This window comes from Dendropsophus ebraccatus, chromosome 7 (genome assembly GCF_027789765.1).
Source record: "Dendropsophus ebraccatus isolate aDenEbr1 chromosome 7, aDenEbr1.pat, whole genome shotgun sequence".
Lineage (NCBI taxonomy): Eukaryota > Metazoa > Chordata > Amphibia > Anura > Hylidae > Dendropsophus > Dendropsophus ebraccatus.
The window spans coordinates 59,782,896-59,800,295 of record NC_091460.1 but is presented as its reverse complement, the minus strand read 5'-3'; the positions used below and the strand labels follow the sequence as shown (position 1 = coordinate 59,800,295).

General features: G+C 42.5%; 1 protein-coding gene across 3 annotated transcripts in view; it reads left to right on the top strand.

Moving 5' to 3' along the window:
* The window catches only part of NFXL1 (nuclear transcription factor, X-box binding like 1), a 75,757-nt gene extending 60,232 nt beyond the window's left edge, over positions 1–15,525 (top strand). For 2 of the 3 annotated variants that reach the window (XM_069977588.1, XM_069977587.1), the window contains exons 20-23: positions 4,548–4,652; positions 7,859–7,945; positions 8,858–8,911; positions 13,138–15,525. In XM_069977588.1, the coding sequence (XP_069833689.1) occupies positions 4,548–4,652; positions 7,859–7,945; positions 8,858–8,911; positions 13,138–13,314 (423 nt within the window). In that variant the 3' untranslated portion in view covers positions 13,315–15,525. Of the gene's footprint in view, positions 1–4,547; positions 4,653–5,428; positions 5,516–7,858; positions 7,946–8,857; positions 8,912–13,137 lie in introns of those variants that run through there. The other variant, XM_069977590.1, reaches the window with a different exon arrangement.
* The last annotated feature ends 1,875 nt before the right edge of the window (positions 15,526–17,400 follow it).

The window sequence follows — 17,400 nt, the reverse complement described above, 5'->3', positions numbered from 1 at the left end:
CTCATGTAGCCAGATACCTCTCCATGTAGCCAGATTCCTCCCCATATAGCCATATTCCTCCCCCATATAACCAGAAACCTCTTCATGTAGCCAGATACCTCCCCCATGTAGCCAGATACCTCCCCCATGTAAAAAAAGATACCTTCCCCATGTAGCCAGATACCTCCCCCCCCCCCCCCCCATGTAGTCAGATACCTCGCGATGTAGCCAGATGTTTTGATGGTTGATTTGATGTTGCTATTGATTAATGTTGAACAGAGAGGTCTGTGATGGGGTCACCCCTTGGAAATTTCTTTTTACCTTGGGGCACCCCTACTAAATAACTTTCTACGAAAAAAAAACATCATTTAGTGACTCACAAGTGACATCTTTTTTCATCTCAGGGGTCACTTGTGAGGAGAATGAGGAGAGGGTGGGGAAAGAAGAGGAGAAGGGGGGGAGAAAGGAAAAGGAGGGAGAGAAGAGGGTAAGGGGGGAGAGAGGAGAAGGGAGGAGAGGGGGGAGAGAAGAGGAGAGGGGGGAGAGAAGAGGAGAGGGGGGAGAGAAGAGGAGAAGGAGGAGAGAAGAGAAGAAGGGGAAGAGTAGAGGGGTCACTTGTGAGGAGAAGGAGGAGAGGGTGGGGAAAGAAGAGGAGAAAGGGGAAGAAAGGAAAAGGAGGGAGAGAAGAGGAGAAGGGGGGAGAAGAGGAGAAGGGGGAGAGTAGAGGGGGGAGAGTAGAAGGAGGAGAAGGGGAGAGAAGAGGAGAAGGGGGTAGAGAGGAGAAAGAGGGAGAGAAGGGGGGAGAGTAGAAGGAGGAGAAGGGGGGAGAAGAGGAGAAGGGGGGATAGAGGAGAAGGTGGAAAGAGAAGGAGGAGAAGGGGGAGAGAAGAGGAGAATGGGTAAAGAAGAGGAGAAGGGGGAAAGAGGAGAAGGGGGAAGAGAAAAGAAAGAGAAGGGGGAAGAGAAGAGAAAGAGGAGAGAGGAGGAGAGGGGGGGGGAGAGAGGAGGAGAAGGGGGGAGAGAGGAGGAGAAGGGGGAGAAAGGAGGAAAAGCAGTAAAGAAGAGGAGAAGGGGGAGAAAGGAGGAGGAAAAGCAGTAAAGAAGAGGAGAAGGGGGGAGAGAGGAGGAGAAGGGGGGAGAGAGAGGAGGAGAAGGGGGGAGAGAAGAAGAGAAGGGGGAGAGAAGAGGAGAAAAGGGAAGAGAAGAGGAGGGGGCAAGAGGAGGAGAAGGGGGGAGAGAAGAGGAGAAGGGGGGAGAGAAGAGGAGGGGGCGAGAGGAGGAGAAGGGGGGAGAGAAGAGAAGGGGGGGGAGAGAGGAGGAGAAGGAGGGGAGAGAAGAGGAGGGGGCGAGAGGAGGAGAAGAGGGGAGAGAAGAGAAGGGGGGAGAGAAGAGGAGAGGGGGGAGAGAGTAGGTGAAGGAGGGAGTGGGGGAGGGAGAAGAGAGGGTTTAGTTGGAGGCGCAATCGCCCCATAGCACCCGCGGGTGGTTGATACTGTTGATACTGGTCGATACATAGTAGTGAGAGCAGTTCCTTGACGCTGGCAGTGACATTCCCCGGACCCCACTCAGCCCTTGATAGGATCCCGACTCCCCTTCCCTCCCGGACCACACTCTGCGGATAGCGGCAGCCCGCCCTCCCCCTGGCTCATTATCCCCCTGGCTGCCGCTATCCGCAGAGTGTGGTCCGGGAGGGAAGGGAAGGGGAGTCGGGATCCTATCAGGAGCTGAGTGGGGTCCGGGGGATGTCACTGCCGGCGCATCGCGTGGTCGCCGGCTAAATGGAACAGCTCTCACTACTCTTCTTCCTCTCAGCAGCATCACCAGTGTTCAGAGCTGCTGCAGCTGGGAGGGAGATCGGAGCCGCTGCGGGCATCGGTGCCGGGACACTGCTGAGTGATAGCAGTGTCCCGGCACTGAAAACTAAATTTTATTTTTCCCCCCCCCTTCCCCGCGTTGCGCCGCGTACCGCAGGTTGAGAAACCCTGCTCTCAAGTAAATCTATTTTGTATACATGCCAGTCCACAAAGCAAAATCTGATTAATATATGTCAATTTATTGTATATAAAAAAAAAAAAGTAACGAAAGATGATCTTAAACTTTAAACCTGAGGTGTCTTTCTGTCCTTTCCAGGGTAAAATACTCATAAACACATTAAAAGCATAAAACATACAAATGCATAAGGCCCGGGGCCCTTATAGTGCAATGGATCAACACAGAGGGTTAGGGAATGCGGTACAAAAGCATATAAAAACGTTAAAGAAATCACAAAGCTGTATAAAACAACTAAATAATCATGTAAATAGCCATATAGGGGGAGATTTATCAAACATGGTGTAAAGTGAAACTGGCTCAGTTGCCCCTAGCAACCAATCAGATTCCACTTTTCATTCCTCACAGACTCTCTGGAAAATGAAAGGTGGAATCTGATTGGTTGCTAGGGGCAACTGAGCCAGTTTCACTTTACACCATGTTTGTTAAATCCCCCCCCCCCCCCCCCCCCCCCCCCCCCAAGTCATTATACTGAGATGTTTCAAGTGTGTGATCAGCAGAACTGGTCTTTGCTTTGTGAGTGGTGCAGTGGTTATTTCACTAAGGACATGTTCCATGGGTAGTATGTATTAACGGTACTTGACCTGTGTATGATTTGTTATACTTCCTGGTTTTCACTTTATTAGTGTACATCCCCAGTGCTTATTCTTTAAGATCTTTCTACTATGTAACATAATTTACTACCACCTGCCTGTTGGGGATCTGTAAACGTGTCAGCTCCTATACTGTGATTTTACTATTGTTTATAAAAAGATTCTTCTATACATTCATATATTCTAATAAAAGCTAACAATAAGTTTTTAAATATTTGGTCCTGCATTTTTGTTTGAGGGTTAATCCCCTTTCTTTTCAATTTGGTGTATGAGGTATGCATATGGACCTGTGTATATTGGGTCGCATATAGAGGCATTATGTAATCTGGGGTTAAACACGTCAAATATCTATCCTAAGGAAATAATATAGGAGTGTTACTAAATGGACCGTATGGTCTCCTATATTTTCTAGTCTAAATTATTTTCCTTGTAGAAAGATGTGTGCATGACTGTCACTGATCATTATAGACTGTAAGTGACAGGTTTACTGTGTGTCTAACAGAACACTTCCCACTGCGTAATCATTCAGAGAAGTCCTAAACCTCAGATCCTGTGTAAATATTTACACCACAATCCCTTACGGTAGAATGTATTGTCATGGGGAAAACGTGTAACGTCTCCGGAAAGTATCTATTGGCATTGGTGTGTTCACACGTTCCATGGCGGTTTGCTGGGGATGTCACTGTTCCCCCTCTCCAGACATGAACTATTTGGCTTGGCTGCAGGATTTTATTTTTTTCTTCTTCCTTTTTGTGGTTTGCATGCTCCTGACCAGATTTTGACTTTCCATCATGATGGAGCAGGTCTCCTTCTGTATTTCAGGATCTGCAAACATTTACATTGTGAAAGGTCTTTTCCTTAGTCTTTTCACATGGTGTAACTTGATGGTAGCTGCCAGATTTCCTGTGGAAGGAAGCGTAGTAAACCATAGATATCAGGCTGTATTAATGTAATCGCCTCTAGACTACTTTTCCATCTGGACAGGACTATGAAAGCATGGATTTCCTCTCATTTTAGAACTAAGAGTCAAATGAATGTATAACATTTGATTGATTGTAAATTGCATTGAAGGTATGGAGTCCTGTAAGTCAAATATTTTTTTTCAGCTGTCACATATTAAGAATACAAGCTTTATAATGCAGAGTCTAATCTAAGCATTTACTTCATTAAGAATACTGCTTATATTTCAGCTTCCTATAGTCCTTTATCAGCTCTGTATATTGTACAGTTTGCCAAATATATCAAAACCCTGGCAGGTTTGTACCCCACTCATAAAGCTAGCGGTGTATGGAACTGGTGGAAGTTCTATAGTCTTGCATGGTAAGTGTATTACAATGCAAGTCTATGGTGCTTCAAGTAGTTCTGTGCACTGCACGCTTTAGGAGTAGTCTATAATAAGAACCCTTTAAAGGGGAATTTGTCAGTTGTAGATCATGCTAAGTGCTCAAGTGTCAAGGAGGCGGTGCCAAGCTGCATCATGCACCCCTCCCTGGCTCAACTGTTTGTCATACAGGGTTCAGTGTTGAAAGTCAAGCCCTGTATGTCATTCAGTCAAGGCAGGTTGGGGAGGAGGTGTGGATGCTGCTGCTCAGAACTGCTTTCTTGACACTGGCTTAGGACAGAGTGACGGCGGTCCCTCAAAAAATATATTTTTTTCAGGTAAACCCAGGAAACTCCTGTCTGACACTTCCAGCACGGCACTCCAAAGGGCAGCAAATCATGTGTTGAGTCCTGCAATATGAATGTATAAATGCGGCAATTTAACTATATTTGTTCAGTGCACAACTATATATCACCCCTTCATGTAAGCTTGTCCTGGTGATAGATCTGCAAATAAAAATAATAGTGTAAAATTGTTCCCTTGCCATACCGTGTTGCTACTAAATTACTATATTTGTTAATCATTTTACTTTTGTGTTTCTGAAGCTGCCTTGTGGACATCGGTGCAAGGAGATCTGTCACCAAGGAAGCTGTACTCTTCAATGTACCCAGAAAGTTAAACTGCGATGTCCATGTCGTAGAATTAAAAAGGTGCGTAAAGTGCTCCATAATATTTCTTTTAAAGCATACATAAATGCATATAAATAAGCCTTTTTGATAACATGAGATTCAAAAAGCCCAGGGGTATTCCCCAGCACTCCAAAAGCCCAGATGCTACTAACCCATGTCCATTTTATCTAAGGCCTGTAAGTCAAATGGGGTAGATGGAAGCAAACTGGCTGAGGGAAAGTGATTAAAAAGACATGGACTGGATTTACCTCAACTCTTGCTGTGCTGTGAAACACCCCCTGAGCTTTTGATTGTCATTGTCATTTACCAATGACCAGAAAGCTTATACCTTGGCGCTGGAACAGACCATAGAGATAAAAACAGTATTCCTGGAATCATGATTTGTAGTCCTATCTAGCCATGGGCTTATTGATACCCCTGTTTTCCTGGTGAGAGGTCTGCTTTAAATACCTATAGCATGGTCACAATGCAGTATGACCAGATGCATTTTCCGGGGCTCTCTTGACGTCTATTTACCACCGCAGAGGCTGCCAGAAGTATGCAACCACTTTATTCTTGCTTAGAACATCTTTGTAACTGTTGTATTTAATATTGCAAAGACCTTTTGACATGTAAGCTGTGTTCATCTTGCTGCACATATGTTTTGTATTATGTTAGTTGCAGATACAAATACTTAAGCATATACAATACCTCTGAAGTCAGTTCATGGTACACCCCTATTTTTGGTAGCAGCTCTTGTCCTTGTTTTCCCCTTTGTGATAATGCAGTCATTTCTTTTTATTGCTTTCCTTTACTAGACAAAAATCTCTAATCTAGGAAGTCATGAGCAACGTGATCTTTAAGCTGTTTTCCAGAACTCCTGTATCCTGAGCTAGTAATCTGAGGTATTCTCCAAGTGTCTTTGTGGCTTGGTACTTTGCCACAATATACAAAACAAAAGATCTAATGATTGGGTAGTGTATAAGACGTCCATGGGAAAATGCAGGCCGTTCCATTAAATGGCTGGCTCGACCAAATCAGATTTACACTTTGCAGGCTGATCCCACAGTGTAAAATACAGTCCTGTACAAAAGCAGAACTCTTCCCATATTAGCTTAGTGACCTTAATTATATTTTAACACTTGACCATCTTTAGGTTGAAAAGAATACGTGAGAAAGACAGAGGTTGGGTAGAAGAAATATTTACTGAAAAATTAACAATATTGCTGATATATTGTGCTGTATGTTCAAATTTCATGTTACCTATACAGGTAAAAGGGGCACTCCGGAGACTCAAATAGTTTTTTTTTTTTTTTCGTGAAGAATTGGACTTGCCACATTCCTGACATGTCATCTTGCCCCCCAGATGTCGTTTTATGATCCACACAGCCCTGCGTGGCTCTGTTACCCAATGTCCCCCTCTGTGCCAGTCCCTTCCTCCTGGTAACACTCATGTCACGTTTCCTCTCCCATTAAACAATGTACAGGCATACAAGCCTGTAAGCTGTGAATGAAAGAGGAAAACCGTCATTGATGGAGGCGTGCCCGGACCCATAATAGGCCGAGAGGCATTTATAATAGAAAGGATGGTGTAACCAGCCAGCATCCAGGTACGCCCAAAGTGACCAAGAGCCTAAATGACCCAAGTCACGACCAAGATGGCGTCATAGAAAGGACTTCAGGTCCTGACGAAAGCGAAAAAATGTTAACTATGAAACTTTCGGCGGCCATCTTTTTTCTACAAAACAAAATAAAAAATCTTTGGGTCTCTGGAGGACAGATTTAACTAATATAAATAGCTAAAATCTACAGCATCGAATTTGCAGCAGAATAAGTACATGTAAACATACCTTAAGAGGGAATATTTCCACTTGATAAAGTGATAGGACATGCCACGATATGCCACTACTTAATGCTTGTTGAGGTTAGACATCCCTGATCCCAAGATTGAAGGAGCCATAGTACTGATTTGGTGCTCTGGCACTTCAGCACAGCTCCATTCAAGTTCATGGTGCCACGTGCAGTTCCCCACTCAGTTATTTAGGGTTGTTGCTGTATAGAGAAAAGTGAAGAGGCCATAATGCTGAATTGGGAAAACCCTTGCTTTAGAGACTGAACCCTTTCCTGCCATAAAGTAATGGAAAATTCTAGCGATTTGCCATAACTTTTTTGAGATATGTGTTTTGCACTCTTTTTAGTGGATTTTTTTTCCAAAGGCTTTATTTTTGCTTTTTAAACAATAAAAGGAATATGAAACTTTTACAAAAAAGCAGTCACATAAAAATATTAATGCAAGAGTCGTAGCTTGGTTTACACATCGGAGGGAAAGATCAGAGTAGTCATTTGACTTGTATGTAGTGGGTTAGCCAAAGCTGGCTCAAAATCAAGGTTAAACCAAGTATCTATGGACTGCAACCAATCCTAGAAGAGGGTGGGTGGCACAAAGTTCACCTAAACATTCTTATATATGGTCACACATCAGTCATTCGTGGCAGCTCCTGAAGCCGCCCGGCAAACACAACAGATGTTCTTTTAATTATTGTTTGCAGAAGATAGCCATTGCGACCTTATAGGCTAGTCATTACAGCCTTAGTACCTTATACAATGGGATGTATTTGTTCCTTAGTGGAAATCTTTGGACAGCGAAGAAATATGGTTTATAAAGGAACCGTGGCGCCTTGCCACAACTAACATCTAGGCTTAATCAAAGACCAACATTCCTAGGTGGTGGTGTCGGACGTCTATTGACCCTCCTCTCTCTTTGATCCGTTTCTGACCATATCCCGCTCAAAGGCCTGTGGTTATAGAGAATAAAACTACTTTGTTGTGGCAGTAAATTTGAGGGTTTTCGTTTCGACACAGACATCCGCTCACAACATCATAGCTTTTCATGATATTTACATCCCCACTTTGAGCAAATCTGGCTTTCATTTATCGGACTAGTCAGAAATCTTGTCAGATCTCCATATCAAGGACGATCTTCAGCTCTTCTTGAGCCTTTTCATGGCAATGCTAAAGAAATGTATAAATTTACTAAATACCCACGGAGTTAACAGGGATTCTTTGTTTTCTTTGGTCATGGTTCCATTTGTAAGAAGCGTTAGTTTGTAGTTACTTATCTGTGTCAGTCTCAATTTTATATGTGGAGAGGTTGATGATCTATATATTCTACTTATTCATTGCTTGCTTGATAAACTGACCTTGGTGATCCGTCGATCAAAGCATTGTTTTCCTTGTTCCCATCATAGGAGATGCAATGTAACAGTGCACGTGAAGGTCAGGTTTCTGTGGAGTGTGACTCGCTGTGCCTGGAAATGAGGAAAAAGGCTGTAGAGGTAAATTCCTTTAATGTGGTTTTTGTTACATGAGCTGCAAATGTTAGGAGCTTACTCAGAAGTATGGACTAAAGGCTTTACATGATAAAACCCATTACTCTCTTCACTATTATCTAAAATAACATAATTAGTGCTAATGGTTTTAGCACATGGATTGGGAACCCTTGGCTCTTTGTGATGGGGATTGTAGTCTTGCTGGAGGGCCGAAGGCTCCTTATCCCTGATTTTAGCAGGATATTCTACCTCTCTCGAACCTTACTTTTTCGCCTTTCCACCCTGATCACATTTTTCAAGTTAACCTACAACATCCTTTTTTAGTGCTTAGGATGCTGAGCAGATAGATAAATATTTTTTGTAAAGAAGATTCCATACAACCTGTCCTGGTAAATCTACTAGCATCAGACATTGCTTTTGCTTTTGCATGGGAATTTTTACATGCGTTGACTACACAAAACATAAGCAAGAACCAAAAATGGTGGAGAGTGTAAAGCTTTTAGTGTTGATCTAAATGAGTATAACTAAGCACTTTGTTGCCAATTTATAAATTTTTTTTGCAAAAAAGTATGCAAAAATTAAAAGCATTACACACAAAAAAATATTTTATATGTACAGTGTAGGACCAAGCAAAGTCTGTGTTTTCCGCTGGAGTTCGAGTACAAATAACTATTGTATGGGATTATTTGTTAGGCTTTAGTTTTCCAGCACCCACCCTATAAGACGACACCCGGTGTATAAGACGACCCCTGACTCTTGAGAAGATTTTCCTGGGTTAAAAAGTAGTCTTATACGCAGGAAAATACTGTATATAATTTGACAAGTAGTAAAACATGTACAAAACTGTTGCTCTCACCATACTCAGAACAACCCCCAGAATGAAGTGATCTGAATATTTCTCTTTTTTATTGTTCACAGATGAAAGAAGAAGAAGAAAAGGCAGCAAATGAAGAAGAGAAACGAAGACAACAGGTACTGCCACCTATAAGGCCAGATCTTGAAATGTGGGCAAACACCTCTAGTTGTGGTCACATTTGGAGCCTCAGACTAAATTACCAGTCTGGCTGTAATAATCAGTCTACCATTACAGTAAACTTTTAATTTGGCATCCTGAACACCTAATAGGTTCCAGATTAGCACACAGGCCTGAAAGGTATTAAGAGGAAGGCATCATTAAAAGCTGCAGCCTGTTCAGTGTTAATCTATATAATCATATTAGTAGTAGTGCCAGTGCCACATAGTGCAGTGCTGTCCTGCTCACTTGAATGAGACAACTCTGAACTACCTTGCACCTCTTCTATGGTGGTGCAAATATGAGCACTAGAAAACATAGAGGAGATTGTGGCTTACTTTTGGGCAGCATGCATGTGACTTCCCACAATACTGTGCATTAGTAGAATTATGGATCGTTAGAATTACTGAATCTTGACATTACTTGGTCATGTCTTCAATTGTCTTTGAGAGGGCCATATAAAAAAATATTTAAATGCGTAGAAAAATATGTCCGGTTTCTTCCTGCATCACTCTTGCCCTCGGTTTGGGTGTGGGTATTGCAGCTTAGTTCCGTTGAATAGAGCTGAATTGTAATAGCACACACATCCTGAGGACAGGGATGGTGCTGAAAGAAAGTAGTTGTGTTCTTTCTAACCCTTTAAAGCCTCTTCAGCACATCACTCTAGATCTGTTAACAAAGCCTGACCCAGTCAGTGGCCCCAGTGTGAAGGATCTGAAATATAGACTCTGTATATGGCTGAGAAATGAGCTATGTGGGAGAAATTTAGTTTTGAGTTATCACTATCATACTGAAGTGACATTATTGATGGATATGATATTTCTCAGATCTTCAGAGCTACATATCATTTTGCTGCTTCCAAGTGTGGATTCAGCCATAGTACATGATTGTATTTAAAACAGGTGTCTCCTGTAACAGGAATGCAAAAAAACTGGCGAGCACACTTCCACTCGATAAATCATCGTATCTGTGATGTGTGTAATTAATGATGTGATATCCTCAATGTTACATCTGTTAGGAGCCATTTTTTACATTTTCATCATTTCCTGATAAAATATCATTTTACCCCTTAGAGATTATAGAAAACCAAATGTTGTGTAACAGAAAGCACATTCCCAGTACAGTTTGCTTTGTTTTTAGGGTGACAACATAGTGGTGTGGCATTTGATTATCGGTTGCTGCAGACATTGGATGCTGCCCTAGAGAGTCCTGGAAAACATGGGTAAAGCCTATGGATGCATCCATGTTTTCCACACAGCCTTAGGTCTGCATCCAACTTCTTCAGCCACCGGTAATCAATTGCTGCATGCTTGGTTTCGGACGGACCCAAGCATGCTAAAGTTGCACTCATCTGTAATGAAATGATTCTGTAGATACATTTTATATTGGTGGTAGATTTTTTTTATCTTGTTTTGCTTCTTTGGTAGATATGACACTATGTCTTTCCCAAGAAGGAAAGACATGGTGCCAGGTGCTTTGAACAAGTCTAGATGACATGACACATGGTATGAAGTACTCTTATAAGATCTTGATCTTCTTTTAATTTAGGAGTCTTTACTGCCCATTAAAGAGGTTTTCCAGCCAAAAAAAGATTGATGGCTTATCCACATCCATAGTTCAGCACCTGAACCACACAGTAAATGGGGTTGGAAACATCTAGCTCTGGTTGCAGTTTCAGGTTGCCACCACTCCACTGTAAATGGAGACAATTGCTTTCGACCCCTTTCACTGTATGGTGCAGGTGCTAAACAGATGATCATCGGGGGTGCCGATCAGTAATTGACAATCCATCCTGTTAAGAGTATGCTAAACAAGCATGTCAGGGGAGCAGTGTTGCAGAAGAAGCATTGCTGAATCTCTTTAAAGAAAAAAGTCTAGCCAAAACAAAAAATACACTGCCGACAGATTGGTGCGGGCATAATAAAGAATCAATACTTATCCATCTCTGTGCCTCTGCAGCACCATGTCACTAGCTCCGCAACCTCTGTCAGGCTCCAGTTTCACCTGGGTTCCGGTGTCGTCACTGCCCAGTAGGGAGGGCTTGCTTAGCCAGTCAGTGACTGCTGCGGTGTCCTGCCCCTGTCACTGACTGGCTGTGCAGGTATTCCTGAGCTGGGTCCTGACATAGCAGGAGTGGGAGCTGCAGGAGACTAGTGGGGTCCGGGAGCAGTGACGCAGCGCTAAGGAAGGGGAGGGGGGGCTCGCTGGTGGCCAAATATTGATTATTATGTTTCCTCACCCCCTCTCTGCAATGTTTTTTTTTTTTTATTGGCCGAACTTCTCTTTTAGGTACTTATTTTTCTATTAAAGAGATTTTACTGTGTAAATTCCTTAGATAAGAAGTCTGGCGAAAAAAATTATTAAAAAATTGTATTGCCCCCCAAAAGTTATACAAATCACCGATATACACTTATTATAGTAAATGCTTATAAAGTGCTTTTTTCCCTGCACTTCCTACTGCATTAAGGTATCACTTTTTTGGATAACATGGTGATGTCACGACCTGACTCCCAGAGCTGTGCGGGCTGTGGCTGCTGGAGAGGATGATGGCAGGGGGATGCTCAGTGTCCCTCCAGTGCCCTGTGTCCCTCAGTGTCCCCCTGCCATCATCCTCTCCAGCAGCCACAGCCTGCACAGCTCTGGGAGTCGGGTCGTGACATCACCATGTTATCCAGGAAGTGAAGCCTTGATGCAGTAGGAAGTGCAGGGAAAAAAGCACTTTATAAGCATTTGGGGATGTTTTATAACTTTTTGGGGGCAATACAATACTTTAATAAAAATTTTTGCTGGACTTCTCCTTTAAAGGGGTAGTGTGGTGCTAAACAATTATTCACAAAATAACACACATTACAAAGTTATACAACTTTGTAATGTATGTTATGTATGTGAATGGCCCCCTTCCCCGTGTTTCCCCCCTTCCACGCCAGACCCTGAAGTGTGATGCACTATACTTACCTGATTCGTATCGACCCACGTCTGCCATCCTGGGACAATGATGTCATCTTCGGGCGGCCGGTCGAACCGCTCCATCTGTCCCTCGTGCCGGCCCCCCTCTGCCGCGTCATAACTGTGCTCAGCCGCAATTGGCTGAGCACAGTTATGCTCAGCCAATCGCAGCTGAGCAGCTGATGACACGGCAGAGGGGGGCCGGCACGAGATACGGATGGAGCGGTTCGGCCGGCCTCCCGAAGATGACATCATTGTCTCAAGATGGCAGACGGGGGTCGACACGAATCAGGTAAGTATAGTGCATCACACTTCCGGGTCTGGCGTGGGTGGGGGGAAACACGGGGAAGGGGGCCATTCACATACGTAACATACATTACAAAGTTGTATAACTTTGCAATGTGTTATTTTGTGAATAATTGTTTAGCGCCGCACTACCCCTATAATACTGCCTTGTCTTGCTTTAGACAAACCCTAGCTACATGTTCACACTAGCTACATTGAGGACTCTGGCACATGTACATTTTGTATGGACATGTACTATAGCACTTACAGTGCATTCGGAAAGTCTTCAGATCCTTTCACTTTTTATTACATTTGGTTATATTGAGGCCTTGTTTTAAAAAATAGAATTTTTTCCAAATTTAATATAAGAGAAAAACTAAAATTTGCATGGACATACAGTAAGTATTCAGGACTTTGCCATGACACTTGAAATTTAGCTCTAGCGGTCCCCCATTTCCCTCAGTCATCTCACTTGTGGTAAATTCACATTGCATACTGTTTGGAGATGCAGCCTTGTCCATATAAAGTGTCACAGGTGACAATGTATATTAAAGCAAAAAACAAGCCAGGAGGAGGTAAGAACTACCTGTAGAGCTCAAAGAGTGGAGAAGGGGATTAAAAAAAAATTACAAGGCAGCAACACAACAAAATGTCAAAAAAGTGAAAAGGACTTTCTGAATGAATTGTATAACGGTCTATGGACTTAAACAGTGGCGAATTTCTCCTTTATAAATTCCCTGCCAACTCCGTGCCCAGTCCTTTAATTCTCTATGGAGATAAAGCAGAGGTTTCTGGCTGCTCCCCGCTACCCATTGAGGATATGTGCTACTATAGCTGTGTGCATATTTATGAGAAGGTTGGAAGGATTTAGCCCACATTTGTCAAAGTGCAAGCATATGACCGCAGCATGTGCTATATGAGCAGAGGAATTTATGCACTTGTATTTATTCTGTAGGCTGAATTAGAAGCCTTCGAGAACCGCCTGAAAGGAAAGAAGAGGAAGAACAGGAAGAAAGAGGAAGTGGAAATCCAGCCATCCATATGGCAGAAATACAAGAACTATATACTGATGCCTGTATGTGGTGTAGCTCTGGCTGTGTTCACACTGTACCTCACTCAGATCAATATATGACAAGCTAAGATCTAGAATGGAGACTTGTGTCACCTCCATATTTTTATGAGGATTACTATGCTAGACAAACACTAGACAAACACTCGCACAATGTAAGAAGTGTACAACAACCAGTCTACAAATAATCCCCATTACTCCCTATTAATAATCCTTATAACCTGGAAATTAATACTGTACAGATTTTATCTCTGTGTCCATTTTTCCATTATTCATTTTAAGAAACACACACACACGTACACGTTCACGTTCCAGGCTGTATATATGTCAAACATGGCTTCCCATGGACCAGTCTGTGCATGGAATGCAATGCCCATCATTTCCTCCCTGGTATATCAGTTTATTTGCTTCAGCTAGAGATTTGTTTCTTTTATGTATTTCTATAAAATATTTTTTTTAGGTATGATTTACACAAAACAAAATCCTAGTATGAATTTAGAGACCGGTGTTTAGGATGCATTGGTATATTTATAGAAAAATGCTGCTCAAAACTTAAAAATCCAGGTGTTACCTAAGTTACCCCAGTATAGGACTGCCTCTATATAAGACTCACAAGGGTCTGGCAGAGATGAGGAGCTTCTCATTAGGATCCTGGCATAGAAGAACTAGTTTAGCTGCCATGTGCTTGCCATACCTGGCATAGCCTATAAACAAGAGTGGAGCTAGTGAGCCAAGTCTTCATATTAGAGACTCTTGTGTATTTCCCTAGATACAGAAGAGTCTTCCTATAAAAAGAAGTGCAGGTTTATTTGCCACCCAAGCTCCTAAGGCATGGTAACATTGCGAAGGAAGGAGAGTCACCATAAATAGATCCTGCTTTCATAAATAACATGCATGTACGAAAAAGAATAACATTTTATATTGTGATCTTGGCCCATTCCACACAAGCATATCAGAGCCACAGATCTCACAGTGACCACAAATCTGATCAATGAAACTAACATTTCTGGTGATCAGTTTTTGGACATTTGTAAAATTGCCCATGATTTTTGTAACTACACCATTTATTACAGTAGCTACAACCTTCTGTTCATGATCATGCTTCCAATTCACATGCATCCACCCGTTCTAAATGATAGTACCCATATGAGGAGGATTATATTGGAACTGAAGCTATTATTTGTGCTCCTGGGTCCTGGACCTTTTGGGGCCTCTGGGTGGGACCACATCTGCTGCACCCCCTATAGTTACTCTCTCTATTACAGTCACAGTAAGTCTTCATCTGTTAGTTAGTCAAGTATATAACCCCTTTTAACATCTCCAATACTAATAGTGATGGCATAATTATTGGGCGTCTGACAGGACGTTGGCCTGGGTGCTGAGTGCCAAGCTGGGAGCTAACCAGCTTGTGAGCATTGGTGGGGCTATAGATATACGGCTAGGATGCCAAACTGAAGCTTTACTCCTGGTGATGGAAAGGGTAGCTATGTTTCCGCTAATAGATTCCAGTGCATTTTACGTACATAGTTATGTAGGGGGATGCACCTGGAATAACATCCTCGGGGGATTTACATTTCGTTGTGGTAAAATGCTATGTAGGAAGATTGAGCCTTTCTTACTCTGCAGGTTTTAGTTTCAGCTGCTTAACACTTTTAGTTGAATGTATCAATTACTATTGTATAAATAAAAAATAGAACTCTGGATGTATAATATAGTTAGGTAAAAGGCTCTGTTCATATCTTGTTTATGTTTCCATGGGTAGTGTTCCCCTTATTTATACCTATGACAGAAGCATTCGATGCTACCACTTTAATTAGCATACATTGGCCCTTATGCCGCACAGTATTCTTTTTATTGGCTATGTTCCACTGTATAAGAATAGTACATAACACAACACCTTGATACTGTGAGAAAAGATGTGTCGCCAATACCAGACTTTGGGCATCTTCTGAGTGCATGGAAATCTATGGACATTTTTTACTATACTCTGGGAGCTATCCTAATGCACATGCCAAACGTGTGCTACAAAACAAGATGTAAGCTGAGCCTTTTTGTGTCCTTTGTTACTTTGTGTATGTCTGATGTTCTGATCTATTCTGCAGCTGGCTGACATTTGTGATACAACCGAGTAGACACTCTGCTGCAGAATCACACTTTGTTAGTAATATCTTCTAAGATTTATGCAATGTGTTACAAATTGGGTTATTATATGAATGCCCCAGTTTTCTGTACACTTTGATTCTTTGTAATAAATTCTTAGCCTCCTGTTAAAAAGTGCCTTGTCTATCTGTGTTACTAAGAGAGTACATTGTTTATAGTACTGATTATCTTGAATAACGCAACCTTTTGTTCAGTCATGAAATATAAGATGTCAAATATATTTCCGAACTCATTCATCAGTCTTATGACGTGAATGATTCATTGATACATTTTTTTTTTTTTTTTAAACAAATCCATCAATATACACAACAGTTCTATGTCCAAGGTCTCATATACAGTCATACAGTCAATGCATAATATGAAGAATTAAAAACTGGTGTATAGGTCTTAAGGTGGTATTGGGCTGGGTTCACACTGCAATTTTGCAGACCGTTCAATAGGGACAATTTTCCTAAAGGTTTAAAAATAGTTTAATGGTTAAGGTTTTATTCACATTAACCTTGTAGCTTCCATTTATAACATAAATCTGTTTTCAAACAGATCTCATCAAGTCTTATCAGATCTCATCAGATCCTATTGATTCGTAATTCGTAATCAGGTTTTTGGGGTTAGGGTAGATTGACACGTACTGCATCGTAGTGGATTTCATGCTGCAAACTCCGCTTTGATATTCCGTAGTGTTATGGCCTATTGCTTTGCAGGCTGACAGTTTCGCAGTGAAATCCACTGTGATATAGTACGCGTGAATCTACCCTCATAGTTTTTTTTTTTTTTGTGTGTGTCCTCCGAATTTTAATGCCCTTATTCCCTAGAAAAAATAAAATTGTGCTCTTAGGGTCATATTCCACGGGCCCATGGGGGCCCGATCAACGATGTAAACGAACATCGATCTGCTAGATCGGTGCTAGTTTACTGGGCCTATTCCACGGCCCAATGAGCATTAAGCGAGGGCTGCAGGGACATCATTATCGATGTCCTTGCAGCCCTTGCACAATACATTACCTGGCAGGACTTCTCCTCCGCTCTGTCTTCCTCCCCGGGTCCCGCGGCACAGCATCAGCAGCTCCAGAGCGGCCTGTCTGAGCTGTCAGACAGCTCAGCCAATCACTGGCCGCGGCGGTCCTGGCCTGTGATTGGCTGAGTGGTCTGACAGCGATGCACGGTGGTGGACCGATAATTTTAGGTCATCGGCTGATCGTTTTGTCTATTCCACCAAGCGATAATTGGCCGAATCGGGCCGATTATCGCTCTTGTGGAATAGGGCCCTTACTTGATTGATTGACTCAAATCAAGTCATACAATGACTGGTTGCATAGAGGTTTTCTCATGCTTTTTCAAATGGTCACTGAACAAAAAGACAACCGTCATGAGTATAGTGGTTTGTCAACTCTCCATGTGTCACGATTATCAATGCAATCCTGTATCTTGTATTGGAAAAGAAGAAGGTATATACCTCGTCAATACTAACTCAAATAAATCATGGTTGTGTGCCCATGAATGCACAGGTCCTGCACCCAGGGAGAAGATAAGAGGGAGCGTGGAGCCTATGGCTGTATCCATGTTTTTCAGGACTCCCTAGGGCTGCATCCAACATCCAACTTAAATGCTGCTGCCAAAGAAGTAGGGGTTAGAATGTAATTGCCATTAAGGCAAGAGGGGACAGGAATGCAGCCAGTGAGTGTAGGGGCAGTTGGGTGGGGGGGGGGAGCGCTGTTTTCGGTAAGAGGAAGCAAGGGGGGGACAAGTTTTAGTACAAAGTACAGTAATGGACATATGTTTGTTGACAGTGGTGCTGCACTGTAAGGGTGCGTTCACACCTACAGGATCCGCAGCAGATTTGATGGTGCGGATTTGATGCTGTGTTCAGTTATTTAAATGAAATCTGCTGCGGAGCCGCAGAAGAAAATACGCTGCGGATCCGGTAAGTGTGAACGTACCCTAATACAGTAAATGGCAATCCTTAGAGTACTTATACTCTTCTGTCCCTGT